The sequence below is a fragment of the Tachyglossus aculeatus genome, chromosome 1, assembly GCF_015852505.1.
Source record: "Tachyglossus aculeatus isolate mTacAcu1 chromosome 1, mTacAcu1.pri, whole genome shotgun sequence".
Lineage (NCBI taxonomy): Eukaryota > Metazoa > Chordata > Mammalia > Monotremata > Tachyglossidae > Tachyglossus > Tachyglossus aculeatus.
In genome coordinates, this window is record NC_052066.1 from 19,149,446 (window position 1) to 19,169,286 (window position 19,841).

The 19,841-nt window shown below is 42.9% G+C and overlaps 1 protein-coding gene across 2 annotated transcripts in view; it reads left to right on the forward strand.

Moving 5' to 3' along the window:
• PTPN4 (protein tyrosine phosphatase non-receptor type 4) overlaps positions 1-8,646 on the forward strand; it is a 246,725-nt gene extending 238,079 nt beyond the window's left edge. For both annotated transcript variants that reach the window (XM_038743503.1, XM_038743495.1), the window contains exon 26: positions 4,779-8,646. In XM_038743503.1, the coding sequence (XP_038599431.1) occupies positions 4,779-4,865 (87 nt within the window). In that variant the 3' untranslated portion in view covers positions 4,866-8,646. The remainder of the gene's footprint in view (positions 1-4,778) is intronic.
• Positions 8,647-19,841: the final 11,195 nt, after the last annotated feature.

A 19,841-nucleotide genomic window follows, 5' to 3' on the forward strand; every position in this document is an offset into this window, starting at 1 on the left:
AAGAGTAAATATGTACAAGCAAAATAAATAGAGTAATAAATCTGTACAAATATATATACAAGTGCTGTGGGAAGGGGAAGGAGGTAGGGTTGGGGGGATGAGGAGGACGAGAGGAAGGAGGATGTTCGGTCCGGGAAGGCCTCCTGGAGGTGGTGAGCTCTCAGTAGGGCTTTGAAGGGAGGAAGAGAGCTAGCTTGGAGGATGTGCGGAGGGAGGGCATTCCAGGCCAGGGGGAGGACGTGGGCTGGGGGTCGACGTCAGGACAGGTGAGAACGAGGCACAGTGAGGAGGTTAGCAGCAGAGGAGTGGAGGGTGCGGGCTGGGCTGTAGGAGGAAAGAAGGGAGGTGAGGTAGGAGGGGGCGAGGTGATGGACAGCCTAGAAGCCGAGAGTGAGGAGTTTTTTGCCTGATGCGTAAGTTGACTGGCAGCCACTGGAGATTTTTGAGGAGGGGAGTAACATGCCCAGAGTGTTTCTGCACAAAGATGATCCGGGCAGCAGCGTGACTATGTATAGACTGAAGTAGGGAGACAGGAGGATGGGAGATCAGAGAGGAGGCCAATGCAGTAATCCAGTCAGAATAGGATGAGAGATTGAACTAGCAAGGCAGCGGTTTGGATGTAGAGGAAAGGGCGGATCTTGGCGATGTTGCTGAGGTGAGACCAGCAGGTTTTGGTGACGGGTTGGATGTGAGGGGTGAACGAGAGAGCGGAGTCGAGGATGACACCAAGGTTGCGAGCTAGTGAGACGGGAAGGATGGTAGTGCCGTCTACAGTGACGGAAAAGTCAGGGAGAGGGCAGGGTCTGCCACCATAGGTACAGGTCAAGTTGTCGCGCACCCGGATTATCTGTGAACAAGGTGATTTACCTTGAGCATCTGATCCAGCCCAAAATGATTGAAAATGGACCAGGGACCAGCTTTCCTAACTCACTAAAATCAAGGTTTTTAGAGATCATCAAGCCATGCGGTTAGCAGAATAAAATGGAGTCTTGGGCACTGATCACTGAATATTGATTAGTTAGAAGGGGTGCTTTATCATGCGAGGGTGGGGGCAAGCTGTCTTTAATCAAACGAGTCTTTAGTTTGGCTAATTATTGGCTTGGCCAAACAGTCTAGTGTGGCCCCCTCTCCCCCTCCAAACTGTAAGGTTGTTATGGGCAGAGATTGTGTCTACCAACTGTTGTTAAAATATTATATCGTCATCTCCCAAGCGCCTAGTTCAGTGCTCTGCTCACTGTAAGCACTCAGTAAATATGATTGATTGATTGATTTCCCCCTTTTAAGAGATGTTGAAGTTGACACAGAAAACTAGTCCCACAAAATCATGTGAAGAGCGAGGAATGGTGGCTTTTACCCTAATCCTTTAGAGGAATCAGTGTACCACCTGAAGGTCATGGAAAGAGTTCTGGGCAAGGAGTCTCAGCATCCAAGTTCTGTGACTGGCTGGGCAACTTTAGACAGGTTTCCTAGGGACTCTGAGACTCAAGTTCCCCCTCTTCCCACCTGGTTTTGCTTTTTTTTTAGAATGCCTTAATTTACTACACAGAGATTCTTAAGGGAAAGAGTTTTGAACTAAGAAAAGCCCCAGAGAAATGGATGAAGCTGTTCCGACGTGCAGCTGTAAGCACGCACTTAACACCCTTGAGTTCTCTTTTCTGAAGTGTTGTAGAAAAATTGAAGTGAGGAAAAACTCCAGAGGTGCTTTTCCAATGAATCAGAAATGGGAGCATTCTTGCTGTCTTTCTCAGAATGTGAAACAAATGATTTTTTCTTTCTTTAGAAATAATGGCCAAAAAGTCTTTGGAAAGGTATCCCTTCATCATTTGGTTCCACATAGGAATGTTTTTAATTGGGTTTTCCCCAGCAATCACACCTTCCTTTTTCAGCTCCCTCTCCCAAGAAGGGATGCTGTCAGGAGTATCGTGATCTATGCCAGTCATCTTTTCAGAACCACTGACCCTCAGAGACAAGAATGAAGAGCCCTGGGCTGGGCACACCTCAAGTTGCAGGGGGGCTGTCCTTGCCCAAAACACTGGCATGGATTAGAGTTGGATGTGATGATAATAGTAATAATAATTCTGGTATTTGAGTACTTACTTTGTGCCAATCATTAGAGAATCTGGTCAGACACAGTCCCTGTTCCATAGGGACATCACAGTCTAAGTAGGAGGGAGGACAGGGATTCGATGCCAGTTTTACAGATACAGGGAAGTGATTTGCCTGAGGTCACAAAGCAGGCCAGATAACAGGATATTTGTCCTTTAATTTATGTCTTCCGTATTTTGCCCTCCCATCTTCAGTAACAATAATGATGGTATTTGTTAAGCACTTACAATGTGTCAAGCGTTGTATTAAGCACTGGGGTAGATACAAGATCATCAGGTCCCACGTGGGGCTCACAGTCTGAGAAGGAGGGAGAACAGGTATTGAATCCACGTTTTACAGAGAGGGAACTGAGGCACAGGGAAGTTAAATGACTTGCCCAAGGGTCACACAGCAGGCAAATGGCAGAGCTAGGATTAGAACCCAGGTCCTCTCGCTCCGAGGCCCATCCTCTTTCCATAAGGCCCCGCTGCTTCCTCCAGGAGACTTAAACGTTTTTCTCTCATTATTTTCGAATAGTACCTAAATGGTCTCTTTTGACTAACGTTCCTCAAATCAGTCAATCAATCGATGGTATTTATGGAGCCCTTACTATTTGCAGAGCACTGTACTAAGCACTTGGGAGAGAGTACAGTCCAACAGAATTAGCAGACACATTCCCTGCCCAACACGAGCTGAGAGTCTAGATGATACTTATTGACTATTCCTGGTGGGCAGAACACTGTTCTAAGTTCTTCGGAGAGGACAACGGGAGCAAAGGAAGCACTTCCTCTCCTCAAGGAGAACCAATCGAGAAAAATGTACTGTACCATATATCAACCAATCAATGGTATTTATTGAGCACTTACTATCTGCCAAGCACTGTACTAAGCACGTGGGAGAGTACAATACAACAGAGCTGGTAGATGAGAAGCAGCGTGGCTCCGTGGAAAGAGTGCACAGGCTTGGGAGTCAGAGGTCATGGGTTTGAATCCCAGCTCCGCCACTTGTCAGCTGTGTGACTTTGGGCCAATCACTTAACTTCTCTGTGCCTCAGCTACCTCATCTGGAAAATGGAGATTAAGACTGTGAGCCCCATGTGGGACAACCTGATTATCTTGTATCTCCCCCAGCGCTTAGAACAGTGCTTTGCACATAGTAAGCACTTAACAAATGCCATTATTATTATTATTATTACAGTCTCTGCCCACAACAAGCTTTTAGTCTATACATCTCCACGAATAGATATGAACATTGTAAAAAATTTACAGCTTTTTGAACTATGACCCCATTTAGTTTTTTTCTGTAAACCTATGTCCCATACACATTTCCCTAGGTAATAATGATAATTTATGGTATTTGTTGAGCACTTACTGTATGCCAGGCACTGTACTAAGTGCTGGGGTGGATACAAGCAAGTTGGATTGGGCACCGTCCCTGTCCCACATAGGGCTCACAGTCTCAATCCCTATTTTACAGATGGGGGAACTGAGACACAGAGAAGTGAAGTGACTTTCCCAAGGTCACACAGCAGACAAGTGGAAGAGCAGGCATTAGAACCTGTGACTTTCCGACTCCTAGGCCCCCGTATATGCTTGTACTCCCAAGTCTACTCATCTTATAGCCCTTCCTATGTCGTTTCATCATTTCTCAGCCCCTAATTGAAACAGTTTATGATGACTTGATAGAGCTCCAGAAGAGTAACCCTGGTAGGCGGCCACTGACATTCTGTGCAATTCCACTAAATCCCAATGTTAATTCACAGCTGTTCTGGCAACATTTCACTGGTGGCGTTGAGGTTATTAAATGGATCTGCATTTGGGAATTTTGGCGTGGATTTTGTGGGTATGGTACGAAGAGCGTGAATGAAACTTTTGTTCCTCCTAGTTTTCATTGAAATCGATGTGCAGATGTTCTCCGGGGAGCTTCTTTCCTACTTTCGAAGCCCCCGGAGGACAAGGCTGGGGTCGTAGCTCCAGAGTTGCCGCTGCGGGCCTGAATGTGGCGTGGCGACAGGCCAGGCCCTTGGATGAACGAATGTGTCCTCAGAGGCCCTCGGCTCGTCTCTAGGGGATGCCCTCCCTGTCCGGCCTTCCTGGGCAGACCAAGCAGGGTTTGGGCGTGAAGACCCGTCATCCCCCGGGGTTCTGAGGCCGGCGACGAGAGACTCTCTCTCTGTGCACCCCGAGACCGCCGAGGGTGGGGACCGCGGAAGAACACAAGAAATGGGGTGGCCATCTAGTCTCCACCTCTGGTTTCTTTCCCCAAGGCTGCCTGTCTTGCCAAAAAAGCTTGGGGGCAATGACACCTTTTGCCCCTGTGGAATTGGCACCTATGTTTTGCTCTCCAGCAGGTAAATACAGAGAGCAGTACTGGCCAAACCATATTGGTTCAGAAGGGACCCCTGAATCCATTGTAACGTGAGCCATAGAACCTTAAACTGATCATGCTCCACATTTGGCCACCCCCTGGTATAGTCTTGATACCTGCAGTTTGAGTGACTACCTAATAAAAGCTTTCTCCCCAAATTAATTATGCGACCTCCAGCATGCAGAGAGACAATTGGCCGATTATAAGATGCCAACTCAGGGAAGCAAGGAAACGTAGAGGGCACAAAGTTTCCTAGTTCTTCGGAGAGATGGACAGTTGGGAGGTGACTCTTATTTTTTTGATTCATTGCTCATTTTCTTTTTCAGAGTCAATACAGATTTGTCTGTGAAGCAATTTTGAAGGTTTATGAAGAGGGATTTGTTAAACCTTTAAAGACGGCACTGCCCGAATAAGAGAGCGAAAGGGCCGGGATCCATATTTGAAAATCCCGACCGTTCTAAGCTGGCTGTATTCACTGTCGTAATGCTTGCAGGAAATGGTCTCTGAGAACAATGAAGAATTGACAAAGGACTTTGAAAACTTCAGCACTGTTGCACTTTATGTTGAAACAAAAGTCAGTCTCTGAAACACTATAACTCATGTTGGAAGACAATTATTTCGTGCGTTGCTCCAAACAAAGAGTGAACTAACTGAGTGTGTTCAGGGTAATTTATGAAATTTCCTGGTCATGCCATACAGTCCCCTTCTGGTTGAATTGCTACAAAAAAAAAATTGTCGCCGTCTGTGCTACACCCGTCTGTCTTGAGAACTTACAAAAGACAACATCAGGCCTCAGCCACGGTCTTTCTTTTCCAGTGCTTCATCTCTGTGCCATGTGGCTTTTGTCTTTTCCACCGTTAGCAATACGATTCTGAACGTTAGCCAACGCTACACTGCCCTCTGATGCCGCCTCTGTTTGCCCCGTACTCCTTCCTCCCAGTACCGACCTACCGGGGGTGGATTGAAAGGGGGAATGTGCTTTTCTTGAGAAAATGCTGCCCCTTGGCCCATTTAGCCAGCATCTGATAACAGGCATCGATCCGAACCCCTGCCTCGGGACCGGGTTGGAGAACGAGCATCAGTTTTCCGAGTCCTGGAGTCGGTTTGTTCCTGATCACCTGACCTAATATCCCAGAATGGAAACGAATGCATGGATTGTGTCTTAACCCCTCAAGTGCCTTGAGACTTCTCCTCTGTCCAATGAAAAGGCACGCATATGACCCCGTGGGGAGATATGAAAGTGTACATGATGCCGTTTTATGCATTTTTGAAGGAGTCCTTGTTTTTTGAAAAAAGCATACAAAAAAGAAAAAAAAAATGAACAGCCTCCACCGTTGGGAGTGCGTGGTCCTGCAAAGGAGTCTAGAAAATGCCATTCCTTCCTTTCTTACTCAGTTTTGGAGCTTAAGCATCGGGAACAAAACTCCCCTATTTTCTACTGAGTGTGAGAGAGCACTCTGCTGCTATGAAATTGTTGAACATTTGGCACGTACCTTTGGTTTGGCTACTTCTTACAGCCTAGTGGGAGAAGCCACCACGGCTCTTGGAATTTGCTTATTGGAATCCATCTCCAGTTTAGGAAAACGGTCCTACTCTCCAGCTATTCAGGCTAAAACAGACTGGTTTCCTAGAGCGAAATGTGTAATTACCAGTTGAAGTTCTTTCCCGTCACCCACCAAAATACTACTCTTCTGAGTTTGGTTCCCAGCAGATTTCAAACGATGTTCACACTGGACTGTTGGTCTTTTTTTGTTGCCTTTTCCGTCTAATGAGGAGTGAAATGCTGTCCGTTTACTTCAAAATTTTGTCCCAGTCCCTTGAAAACTGTGGTTGTGTTTTTCCTGTCCTTTGTTGTACAATTAAATTGCTCCAGTTTCTATGTATTGTTTCTTATTTGGATCCTGAACATTTTCTTAGTAAGGTTTTTATTTGTTCAACTGATACGGTGTGTGAGCTCACTTCACGGTTGTGTGTGTTTGTGTCATTCCCTCTTTTCTGTATGTCTTCGTGGTTTTCTTGGGAGAAGCTAGTTCGAAAAAGGGTACCAAGTTGATATCCGTAGGACTGTCACCTCTCTGAATGTTTTGTCAAAACCAAACCATTCACCTCTATGGCTTGACAAAGGGAGGTGCCTTTTGAAATGGTTTCTGAATATGACTCTCCCCGGTACATCAGACTATTAATGAAAAGCGGAGATTTCAGTGGTGGGAAATTCTACAATTCCCTTAAAATGAGAGGGTGCTTGCATAGGGTAAGAGTCTTTAATGTTCAGTTTGAAGCGAATTTCATTCTCAAATATTCAGTCCTCATGAAAATTAATTCAAGGGTATGAAGCTCCTATGGCAAATTTGTATAAACATCAAGAGGCCAGATGGATAATAAATAGAATATTAAATATTTTTAAAGGTAAAGAGAAAATGATTTTTTTGTTTGCTGAGATGTAACTTTTATTTCAGAAGAGAAAGTCTGTTACTGATAATGCTAAAATTCACATCCACCCCGACATTATTCAGTAGTGAAGAAATCTGGTCCTATTTAAACATCCCACGTGACATTGACCTCCAGTACAGGTAGATAAATTGTAACAGAATGTGCCACCCATACCTAAGGGTGGCGGGGGGGAATGTGTGTGCATTGTATAAAATTGTACGTGTGTGGGTCTGTGTGTATGTACACACACACATCCATACATGTACAATTTTTATACAATGTACAATTTGAGGATTTTTCAATCTCCTTCCTAGTCAAAATGGATTTTTGCCACATTCCCAGGTTTTCTTACCCGCGTAACATTTTGGAACCAATCCCAAGTCAAATCCCCTTATCTAAAGGAGCCTGGAAGAGAGAATCATTTCAGTGTGATTTCTTAATTTGGAAAATAGGGTGGTAATCAGTGGTATTTATTGAGCGCTTCACACGTGCAGAGCACCATGCTAAGCACCTCAATATTCCTATTCCAATCAAATGATGTTGCCTGTTAGCACTACGCATATGTAAGTTTGTTCAAAATAATGTGAGATCTTAATCCAGTAGTAGGTCTTTCCATTCTAATGGTGGCCAGTAAGGCCATTTGAAAAAGAATGTTGATCCTTTTGCCTGGGGAGTGATAGGAGTAATTATCATTTAGAGATAAACGAAATACAACCTGGCTTTAAGCTTACCACTGTATTAAGTCAAGTGCAAGAAAAATGGTATTTACCTAGAACTGTCTAATGCACATACTGAACTAGTGTGCTTGGGTGTTTTTATGTATAAACATACACTATGAAAACATTTTGGGCTACAATGCAATTTTTATGGAGGGCTAACTTAACGAAGCACTTAATGTTTAGAATTGATATAAAATATACATCCATGATATTAAAAGGTTTATGTTCATATAAGGAATTAAAACATTGCCCTTTTATAATCACATTCTGGGAGGGGGGGACAAGGAAACAGAATAGTTTATAACAGTGTACTGTAGAAAGTCTGTATTTTGCATATTTCAATTTTTCTCTGTCAAGTTGCCAAAGCAGTTTGAGTTCCCAAGAACCATTTCTACCACAATAATGCGGGGTATGTTTACTGCTGTTTTTATCTTGTTTCAGTGACCTGTGGTAAAAAGTGGCTAAAAAAAATGATTTGCCCCTGAGCAATCTCCATCAACAATGGCTTAGATTAATGTAGGGGAATAGATAGCAAAAATAAGAAATAATATTTAAAATGAGAGAAATCATCTAAAATTGGGTAATAAAGTCACAATGTGAGGAAAGAATGTCAGCAGGTGCTTGTTTCCAAAGACAGTTAAGAATTTCCAAGGGAGCAGGAGTAAAGCCTCTTATTTTACCATAAAAATATTAAATCGAATAAAGTTATGCTTCTACCTGTTGTGGTATAAATGGCCTCAAAATATTTTGCTGTGGCCAAAAAAGTCAAAACTGCTGATTCTCTGTTTGGGCTATGAAAATGTGTGTCAAATATCTATACAAAATAAGAAAAAAAAATGGAGAAAATATTTTTTTTTTGGAATGTGTTTCATGCTGTAAAGAACATGAATGTAACTTTCAGGCATAATGACTTACAAATGGTAAGAGTTATGACTGGATTTTATGGGTAATTATTTTCATACCATTTGTTTTAAAACAGGGGGGTGGGAGGGCTTAAGAGAGAAAAGAAAAAAATGTAAAGTTTATTACACTTCCATTATACAAAATGCAGTTTTATAAAATATTCAAGTGGTTTTCATTGTAAATAAGAGCAATATTATTGACAGTGTCTACCAATGTGTAATATTCAGATTCGTCTTTGGTTTTCTTTTTTGCTTCATGATTGAAAATTGTAATGACTATGTGTTATTTATAGGACTGCTACCATAGTTTGTTTTCAAAATATAGAAAATTTTGAGCTCTAGGACTCTTTGAAGAAAGAGAGTGAGTATGTGTGTGTGTGTGTGTGTGAGAGAGAGAGATTTTTAAATGTTATTTTCAGTTGTATCTTGTGTATGCTAAATATGAAGTGAAGCCCTTAGGGGCTGTTACTGAGGCATCCACAGTTTCAACCATTGGCTTTGAAGAATCTGATTCTAGTTTAAGCCAGTTAAGTGTGGCTTATGTTAGAGCCCTTGGAAAAAAATACATATATGGTGTACACTTAAGCAATAAAGACGTTTTTGTTTTGCATTCTAAAAAGTTCCTACCTTGGTCTTTGGCGACAAAGACTTTAGTTGGTCCAAGGTGCTCCTATCTGGCATTGGTCCTTACCTCATAAAGGTGTTTACCAGCGACAGAGAAACCAATTTTGCAACTAGATTTTTTTTAAACGACTACTAATGGTTTATGGTAGTTGTTATGTATCACCAACAGCAGTTCTCCTGTAGCAGCTCTTTAAAACTGCTGAGTCTCATGTGATTTTCCATCTCTAGTTTCAGTAGCCAGAATGCTCCTCTAGACTGCAAGCTCGTCATGGGCACTGAACGTGTGTGTTAATTCTGTTGTGTTGTATTCTCCCAAGCGCTTAGTACAGTGCGCGGCACATAGTAAGCGCTCAATAAACATGATTGATACCATTCGGTCCGTGTTGCGGAGTCCTGGGCTCGCTCCATTTTAATGAACAGCTTCGCTTCGAATGAACAGTTGTCTTGGTGAGAAGAAAGTACGCTATACAGGTCTGGTGCACTTTTACTACTTTTCATCTCCACACCGCAAGGCCAAGGAGTTCCTTTATCATCCGCCAAACATCAGTCAGTGACATTTATTGAGCATTTACTGTGCGTGCAGAGCATTGTACAAAGCGCTTGGGAGAGTACGATGTACCAGGGTTATCAGACATCCCTGCCCTCCAGGAGTCACCTGGTAGGTGAGATTTGTGAAACCTGACAAACTTTTTGGGTATGTTTCGGATTTGACATAGAGACAATGGAAACCTTCATTGCAAAAGAAAAAATAAATAATCCAGAGGGGAATTGAGGGAAGACTTTTCAGACAGTTCAGCTTGTACTCTTAATACCCAGCAACATCCACTGTGAAGCCTACAAAAGCAGCACATAATAATAATACTAATGGTGGTATTTAAGCGCTTACTATGTGCCAAGCACTGTTCTAAGCACTGGGGGGGATACAAGGTGATCAGGTTGTCCCAACTTGAGGCTCACAGTCTTAGCACTGTGGCCTGACGGAAGTCCGTGCCTGGGAGTCAGAAGACATGGGTTCTAATCCTGGTTCTGCCCAGTAAATTATCTGGGCCCAGTAAAATGGGGGTTCAATACCTGGTCTCCCTCCCACTTAAGCTAGTAGCCCCATGTGGGACAGGGACTCTGTCCAACCTGATTATCTTGTACCTGCCCCAGCAGTTAGTACAGTGCTTGGCACATAATAAATGCTTTACAGATCCCACAGTTGTTGTTTTTTTCATTTTTAAATTTTCACTGACCTAACCTCATGTTTGGTATATATTTGGTTTTCAGGTAAGTGACTAAAAAGACCTACTGACATCTAGATTTAAGGTAATAACGGGGAAAATATAACACATTCCCACACAAATTAGAAAAACATACCCCAGAAACATCCTTAAAGGGCTTAGTACAGTGCTCTGCACACAGTAAGCGCTCAATAAATACGATTGATTGATTGATTGATCCTTAGTAGTTGTTCTAAATGACAGCTTAAACTGGGCTTGAAAATATAGCTATTGTTTCTGAAGCTTCAGCAAGAGTTTTTTCTTCGCATAGTTTGGCAGAGATTTTAGTGATTTCATTATTTCATAATTAGCATGTTAAGTCTAAATGTTGAAACATAGATTTCTTGCCTTTCAAAATAGTGACACTTTATAGCGCACTACTGGTGAAATTGTTCTAAATTGTTCTAGAAGCAGCGTGGCTCAGTGGAAAGAGCCCAAACTTTGGAGTCAGAGGTCATGGGTTCAAATCCCAGCTCTGCCGAGTGTCAGCTGTGTGACTTTGGTCAAGTCATTCACTTCTCTGGGCCTCAGTTCCCTCATCTGTAAAATGGGGATGAAGACTGTGAGCCCCACGTGGGACAACCTGATCACCTTGTAACCTCCCCAGCGCTTAGAACAGTGCTCTGCACATGGTAAGCACTTAATAAATGCCATTATTATTATTATTATTATTAATTTTTTTCTAAGCTTAGAGAGGAAGTCTCGAATAGTTTGATTAGCCTCATCCAGATATGAGTGCTTTACTCTGAATACGTTGATGATTTAATGTCTCCAAACAGCAGTTTATCTAATCTTAGATTTGCCAACTTTTGGAACTCTAATACCAAAATAAGTACAAATGATAATTTCAAGGTCCCGTTCAATGGAGCTGTTGACTTGCCTCTCAGCTGCAGAGTGAGAAGTAGCATGGCCTAGTGGAAAGAGCATTGTCCTGGGAGTCAGAGGACCTGGGTTCTAATCCTGCCTCTGCCACTGGCCTGCTGTGTGACCTTGAGAAAGCCACCTAACTTCTCTGTGCCTCCGTTCCATCATCTGCAAAATGAGGATGCAACACCTGTTCTCTCTCCTACTTAGAATGTGAACTCCATGTGGGATCTGATTATCCTGTATCTTCCCCAGTGCTTAGTTCAGTGCTTGGCACACAGTAAGTGCTTGACAAATGCCACAATTATTATTCATTCATACATTCAATCGTATTTATTGAGCGCTTATTGTGTGCCGAGCACTGTGCTAAGCGCTTAGGAAAGTACAATTCAGCAATAAAGACTGACAGTCCCTACCCACAGCGAGCTCACAGTCGGGGAGGGAGGGGACAGACATCAATTCAAATAGACGTCAATAGAAATAAATAAAATGGCAGATCATTGTTGTTAATACATATCAGGAAACAGTAATAATAATTATGGTTTTTATTAAGCAATTACTTTGTGCCAAGCCCTGTTCTAAGCACTGGGATAGATAAGTGGGGCTCACAGTCTTTATCCCCATTTTACAGATGAGGTCACTGAGTCCCAGAGAAGTGAGGTGGCTTGCCCAAGTTCACACAGCAGACAAGCGGCGGAGCCAGGATTAGAACCCACGACCTCTGACTCCCAAGCCCACAGTCTTCTCACTAAGCCACGCTGAGTAGTTTTTGTACTTGTGACATTTTGAGTTTTGCTAACTAAAGGTAAGTTAAAAAATGCACAGCATTAAATTAAGGGGGAGGAGGAATATTAACATCTTCACCTTGTGGCTGATGTTATAAATGGGGGGTAAGGAAAGTTTACATTGTTTTGTGTCTGCCAACTCTGTTTCATTATATTCTCCCAAGCGCTTAATACAGTACACAAATAACATTACTCTCTACATAGTAAGTAACACTGATCATCTACTAAAAAAAAAAAGGCTAAAGGGCCCTACACAATGTCTTACTACATCAGAGCTCCTCAGTTTCAATTTATAATATAGACTTATCACATGAGGATGTTCGTTTGTATTTTGTTCGGGATACATGTAATTTGGGGGTGGAAGTTTGGAAGCACCTAACAGTGAATTAGTTAATAACTAGTGACTTTGGAAAGACAAGTTGTAGAGATGCTTTTGTCCCCCCAGCAGCAGGTGCTGTTCTTTGTATAAATACAAAGGGAAAATTTGCCATCTGGATCTGGTGGCCAATTTATTTTCCGGTTACAGTAAAGAACATTGCATCTGGCTGCCGTTGGATTTTAATGATTTCATTAAAAGGGGCCCTGGGTAATGATGATTCCAAGTCTTCAAATGGATCATCATCATCATCATCATCATCAATCATATTTATTGAGTGCTTACTATGTGCAGAGCACTGTACTAAGTGCTTGGGAAGTACAAATTGGCAACATATAGAGACAGTCCCTACGCAAAAGTGGGCTCACAGTCTAAAAGGGGGAGAGAGAGAACAAAACCAAACATACTAACAAAGTAAACTAAATAGGATAGATATGTACAAGTAAATCATTTTAAAGCTAAAAGCTCCTTAGGTCCTGCCTATCTTATTTTTTTTAAGGTATCTTGTTTTCCTTAATTTTGCATATAATAATAATAATGATGGCATTTGTTTAGTGCTTACTATATGCTAAGCGCTGGGGGATACAAGGTAATCAGGTTGTCCCACGTGGGGCTCACAGTTTTATCCCCATTTTACAGATGAGGTAAGTGAGGCCCAGAGAAGTTAAGTGACTTGCCCAAAGCCACACAGCTGACAAGTGGCGGAGATGGGATTGGAACCCATGACCTCTGGCTCCCAAGCCCGGGCTCTTTCCACTGAGCCACGCTGCTTCTCATGGATTTCTACTACTGTTCAAGAGGGGTTTGTAGGGTTTCAGGTTTGGGCGGTTTGTCCCCTGCTTTTGGCAAATAATTTAAGAGTTCCAATGAAAATAGCATAAACTTGAATTTGGTCAACACTGGACCGAAGTTAAATTGTTACTGTGGCTACTGTATGTTTAAAAGGGCCTCGTGTAATTGTTCTCATTTCATTAAAAATGAAACTTCTTGTCGTTAATACAGTATACTGTTGTTCCAGGAGTACCAGCTCCCAGAATAAATATGCCAATTTACATTTACAAGTCTCATTAGTCTTACGAAAACTTCGTATGTTATGTGAAATACCGTTAGACATGTTTTGTGGTTACGTTTCATTTCAGTCGACAGAGTTGTTTAGATACAAACTTGAAAAACTAGATTTACTTGCAAATCTTAATTGTTCAGCTGTAAAATAAAGATGTGCTTTAGTCATTTAATGTTTAAATTGGGGCAATTTTTCTTTTTTCAGTGGCAAGTATTTTCCGGCTGTGCTGTTCTTGCTGTGGTCCTAATTGCTGATTTTTGCCTCGGTACATGAGCTTAGAACATCATACTCGTACACACTGTGGAATTATCTTGAGCACTGCCACTGACTGTGCTTATGGAGATTTTAATTTGTGTGGTGATATGACATTCTAAGGAGAGACAGATACAGTGTAACTTTCTATGAAATCCCAAACTTTCCCTCTTTCAGCTTAGCTTCCCATCTTTCCAAGGACCCCTAAGAAATCCAGTCTCTTTATCCCAAAGAAACATAGAGTTGGCACCAATGAATGGGTATTTCGTGAATCTCAAATGCTAAAATTTAGAAATAATTCATATTATCTCTTTTCCGAGAAAGTTGCTTGGTCTGTGATGAGCGCAATCTTGCCATTTTCATGAAGCAGGCTACATTTTCTTAAATTCCTTGGTGAACAATTTCCTAACGAACACCACCCGTACTAAAGTTTTCCGTACAGAGAAGCAGCATGGCCTAGTGGCTAGAGTCCGGGCCTGGACCTGATTTCTAATCGGGGCCCTACTAACTGCTTGCTGTGGGACCTCGGGCAAGTCACTTCACTTCTCTGTGCCTCTGTTCTCCTATTCACCCTTCTACTTAGACTGCGAGCTCCATGTGGGACAGGGACTGTGTCCAACCTAATTAACCTTTATCTACCCAAGCACTTGGAAAATTGTTTGACACGTGGTAGTTCTGACTCGCACTGTAAAGGAAAGATAGCTTTTTTTGAAGTTTACTTTATTAAATAGACAGCAAGGAGAAGGCTAAATAATGTCTGCAGAAGAAATTGCTGATACCAGATGCTCCATTGAGGTGATTGGATCTGTGCAGCCCTAGGAAAGAAAAATTTGAGGTGGAGAAACTAGGGATTGTGCCAGCTGTGTGCTGCTTTCCTCATGCCGTTCGGCATCTTCCTCATTCTAGAATTTTGGTCATTTTCCCAGTCGGACCTTTGCCCCTGGGAAGGTTTTCACTCGGTGTCCAAGGCACTGTTAGAACGAGTCATGCTTCAAAGGCGCCATCAGAGCCCTCGCTGGGTCCCACACCTTGATGAAATGGATCTTTCTCTGAGTTACAGCCTCTCATAAAGGGGATGGAAGAAGAAGCCGCTAGAACGGTGTTGAACTACAAATCGTGGTTCACTCTGGGCTTGTCGGCTGAAGAATTTGGGTGGAAGCTGAAGTCCAAGACCCTGAATTCAGCCTGGTTACCATGTCATTGCAGTGAATGTCTGCGGGGAGCTATGATGTGCTTTTCTTTGGGTTTTTGCATCCCTTGCAGATGTCACAGAGGAGGAATACCACCAAACAGACTCATGTCATGCAGAAGTTCTAGATGAATTATAAAATAAAAGTTAAATATACTTAAGGTTTGAAAAATTTTTTTTGGAAGTTTAGATATTTAATCCTGCTTTTTACCCAGCGAAAAAAGAGGTCTGTCATTTTAGTCTGTCATAGTCCCCCACATCCATACCTTAAAGATAACTTACAATAACAATAATAATAATGGCATTTATTAAGCACTTACTATGTGCAGAGCTTATCCTTTGGGATCATAACCCATTAATAATATGACTCTTTAGATCCCCAAACCAGAACTGTTTGCATTTTTTCTCCTATAACAGTGACATTTTAATCTATTTTACAGGTGGCAAAATTCAAACTGAGGCCTTTGGAGATGGAACAGGTAAGCCAGAGACAGTCAGGACAGAGTTAAACAAAGTTCCAAATGGAGAAAGCTGAAACAATGCAACTTTTGCTCAGTTATTCAAAGTGCTTATAGATTTGCCACTTGGTACAGCAACAGGAAAGATGCTATGATAGGAATGTGTGAAAGTTGATTCCCAAGTGCTGAATACAGTGCTCTGCACACAGTAACTGCTTAATAAATATGAATGAATGAATGAATGAATGACTCACACCATCCCTGCTCTCCGGGAGCTTTTACAGTCCAATATTGGAGATGGATATACTAGGTTTAAGAAAAGGAATAGACATATCATTAAAGGACATCCGCAGAGAATATCACGATTGCTGTGGTGGCTGATTAGGCGGGCATAACTGGAGAGGTAGGGAGATGGATCATGGAATGGCTCTTGGAAGCGGTCATTTTAGAAGGACTTGGAAGGAGGAGGGGGATACGGGGCAGCAAAACTAAGGTGGAAAGAAAGCATGAGCAATGTTTGAGGGAAAGGGAATCAGGAGGGAGAGACAGGCTCTGTGCCTGGGAAGAGCAAAGAGCCCAATCAATCAATCGTCTTTATTGAACGCTTACTGTGTGCACAGCACTGTACTAAGCAGTTGGGAAAGTACATATAACAATATAACAGACACATTCCCTGACCACAGTGAATTTATAGAGGGAGAGACAGACATTAAGAGAAATAAATTATGAATATGTATGTAAGGGTTGTAGGGCTTGGAAGGGGGATAATAATAATAATGATGGCATTTATTTAAGTGCTTACTATGTGCAAAGCACTGTTCTAAGCGCTGGGGAGAATACAAGGTGATCAGGTTGACCCACGTGGGGCTCACTGTCTTAATCCCCATTTTACAGATGAGGTAACAGGCCCCGAGAAGTGAAGTGACTTGCCCAAAGTCACACAACTGACAAGTGGCGGAGCCGGGATTAGAACCCACAACCTCTGACTCCCAAGCCCGGGCTCTTTCCACTGAGCCACGCTGCTTGGGAGCGAGTCAGGGTGGCACAGAGGGAGTGGAAAAAAAAAAGCAAAAAGAGGGCTTAGTCCGGGAAGGCTCCTTGGAGGAGATATGCTGTCAGAAAGGCTTTGAAAGAGGGGAGGGTAAATGTCTGTGGAGCTGTAGCTTTTAGCAGGAGACTGCTATAGACTGTAAGCTCGTTGAGGGCAGGGAATGTGTCCACCAACTCTGTTATATTATACTTTCCCAAATGCAAAATATAGTGCTCTGCACACCATAAGCGCTTGATAAATATGATTGATTGAGGGGAGTGTGATCTGATGGCATTTATTGAGCTCCTACTATGTGCAAACCCTATTAGGTACTTGGAATGGTACAACAGGTACAAAACAAAAAATCATTGCCCTCAAAGGGCTTTGAGTTGTCAGTGGCTTCAAGGCTCTGCCCCAGCTTTCTCTATGTTACATTTTGGCTTTGTTCTCCCACTAGTAGAGAAGCAGCGTGGCTCAATGGAAAGAGCCCAGGCTTTTGAGTCAGTGGTCATGGGTTCAAATACCGGCTCCGCCACTTGTCAGCTGTGTGACTTTGGGTAAGTCACTTAACTTCTCTGGGCCTCAGTGACCTCATCTGTAAAATGGGAATTAAGACTGTGAGCCCCCCGTGGGACAACCTGATTACCTTGTAACCTTTGCACATAGTAAGCGCTTAATAAATACGATTGGATGAATGAATGAATGAATTTCCAGAGTGGCTAGTAGTTCCAAAAACGGGCTCACAGTCTAGAAGGGGGAGACAGACAACAAAACAAAACATGTGGACATGTAGACACTTCTCTGGGCCTCAGTTGCCTCATCTGTTAAATGGGGATTAAGACTGTGAGCCCCACATGGGACAACCTGATTACCTTGTATCTACCCCAGTGCTTGGAACAGTACTTGCACATAGCAAGTGCTTAAAAAATACAATAATAATAATAATTCCTCTCCCCCTCATTCCCCTCTCCATCCCCCCGCCTTACCTCCTTTCCCTCCCCACAGCACCTGTATATATGTATATATGTTTGTACATACGTACAAACGTACGTACGTTTTACTCTATTTTATTTGTACATATTTATTCTATTCATTTTATTTTGTTAATATGTTTTGCTTTTTTCTCTGTCTCCCCCTTCTAGACTGTGAGCCCACTGTTGGGTAGGGACCGTCTCTATATGTTGCCAACTTGTATTTCCCAAGCGCTTAGTACAGTGCTCTGCACACAGTAAGCGCTCAATAAATACGATTGAATGAATGAATGAATGCTACCATCATTAGTACTCAGCTCACCCTACTCTTGGCTCACCAGTTCCTAACCTCTTGGTGTTCCCCAAGGCTACAACTCTCTCCCCCTTCCTAAATCTGACAAACCAGAGTTCCAGAAGTGTTTGTTTTCTGTTTTGCTTTTTTATGGTAGTCGTTAAACGCTAACTATGTGCCAGGCATTGTCTAAGTGCTGGTATAGAGTCAAACTAATCAGGTGGGACAGAGGCCATGTCCCGTGTGGGACTGACAGTCTTAATCCCGTTTTACGGATGAAGTAACTGAGACCCAGAGAAGTGAAGTGACTTGCCCAAGATCCCACAGCAGACAAGTAGTGGATCCGGGATTAGAACCCAGGTCCTCAGACCCCCAGGCCTGTGCGCTTTCCATTAGGCCACGCTACTTCCCTCTTTTTATAGCAGCTGATAGCTCGGAAACATCTTAGTATTGAGAAGCAGTGTGGCTCAGTGGAAAGAGCCCGGGCTTTGGCGTCTGAGGTCATGGGTTCGAATCCCAGCTCTGCCACATGTCTGCTGTGTGACCTTAGGCAAGTCACTTAACTTCTCTGAGCCTCAGTTCCCTCATCTGTAAAATGAGGATTAAAACTGTGAGCCCCATGTGGGACAACTTGATCACCTTGTACCCACCCCCAGTGCTTAGAACAGTGCTTTGCACATAGTAAGCGCTTAACAAATGCCATTATTATTATTAATATGTAGACAATTTGCTATTCAGGCTGCCAGGAGGTGGGGAATAATGAAGGCAAATCAGGGCTGTAGCTGCAACGTATGAGGCAATGAAACGCGATGATTTTGAGTCCAAGTGACAGATGGACCTCACAGAGATGATGTTCTGAGATACTTGTACATATTTATTCTATTTATTTTATTTTGTTAATATGTTTTGTTTTGTTGTCTGTCTCCCCTTTCTAGACTGTGAGCCCACTGTTGGGTAGGGACCGTCTATATGTTGCCAACTTGTACTTCCCAAGTGCTTAGTATAGTGCTCTGCACACACTAAGCGCTCAATAAATACGATTGAATGAATTAAATGAATAACCCCCACGTGCAGTCTGGAAAATCCCCATGAATGCTGCCCATCTGTAGAACACTCGATATTTATAGGTTTCTGTTTTTGCTCTACTTCTCTTATTTCATAGCTCTCACTGTGGATATCCTCGGGAAATCCTGGACCTAGCTATTGGAGGGAGATGAGAATTTTCTGGAAACCCGCAGAGTCTGGGAAGGCTTCCTGGAGGAAGCAGGATTATTGAGAGGTCTTGAAGGAAGGCCAGGGGTAAGGAAATGGCACAGAAGAAGGTGTGAGTCCTGTAATAGAGAAGCAGCGTGGCTCAGTGGAAAGAGCCCAGGCTTGGGAGTCAGAGGTCGTGCATTCTAATCCCTGCTCTGCCACTTGTCAGCTGTGTGACTTTAGGCAAGTCACTTAACTTCTCTGGGCCTCAGTTCCCTCATCTGTAAAATGGGGATGAAGACTGTGAGCCCCACGTGGGTCAACCTGATCACCTTGTATCTTCCCCAGCACTTAGAGCAGTGCTCTGCACATAGTAAGCGCTTAACAAATGCCATCATTATTATTATTATTAATAATAATAGTTGTGGAATTGAAGTGCTTACTACGTGCCAAGCCCAAGTGCTCGGGTAGGTACAAGATCATCAGGTTAACACAGTCTCTGTCCACATGTCTAATCAATGAATGATATTTATTGAGCACTTACTCTATGCAGAGCGCGTCTAAATAGGAGGATGAACAGGTAATTAAATCTCCACTGTACAGATGAGGAAACTGTATAACTTCTCTCTGCCTCAATTTGCCCAAGGTCCCACAGCAGGCAAGTAGCAGAGCCAGAATTAGAATACAGTTCCCCCGACTCCTGATCTGGCTCTCTTTCCACTTGTCCTTACTGCTTCTCTGGAGAAGAGACAGCATGGTATAGCGGATAGAGCATGGGCCTAGAGGTCCAAAGGTCATGGATTCTGATCCCGGCACCGCCACGTGTCTGCTGTGTGACAGTGGGCAAGTCACTTTGCTTCTCTGTGCCTCAATTACCTCATCTGTGAAATGGGGATTGATTCTGTGAGCCCTACGTGGGACAGGGACTATGTGCAACCTGATCTGCTTGTATCCACCCCAGAGCTTAGTACCATTCAT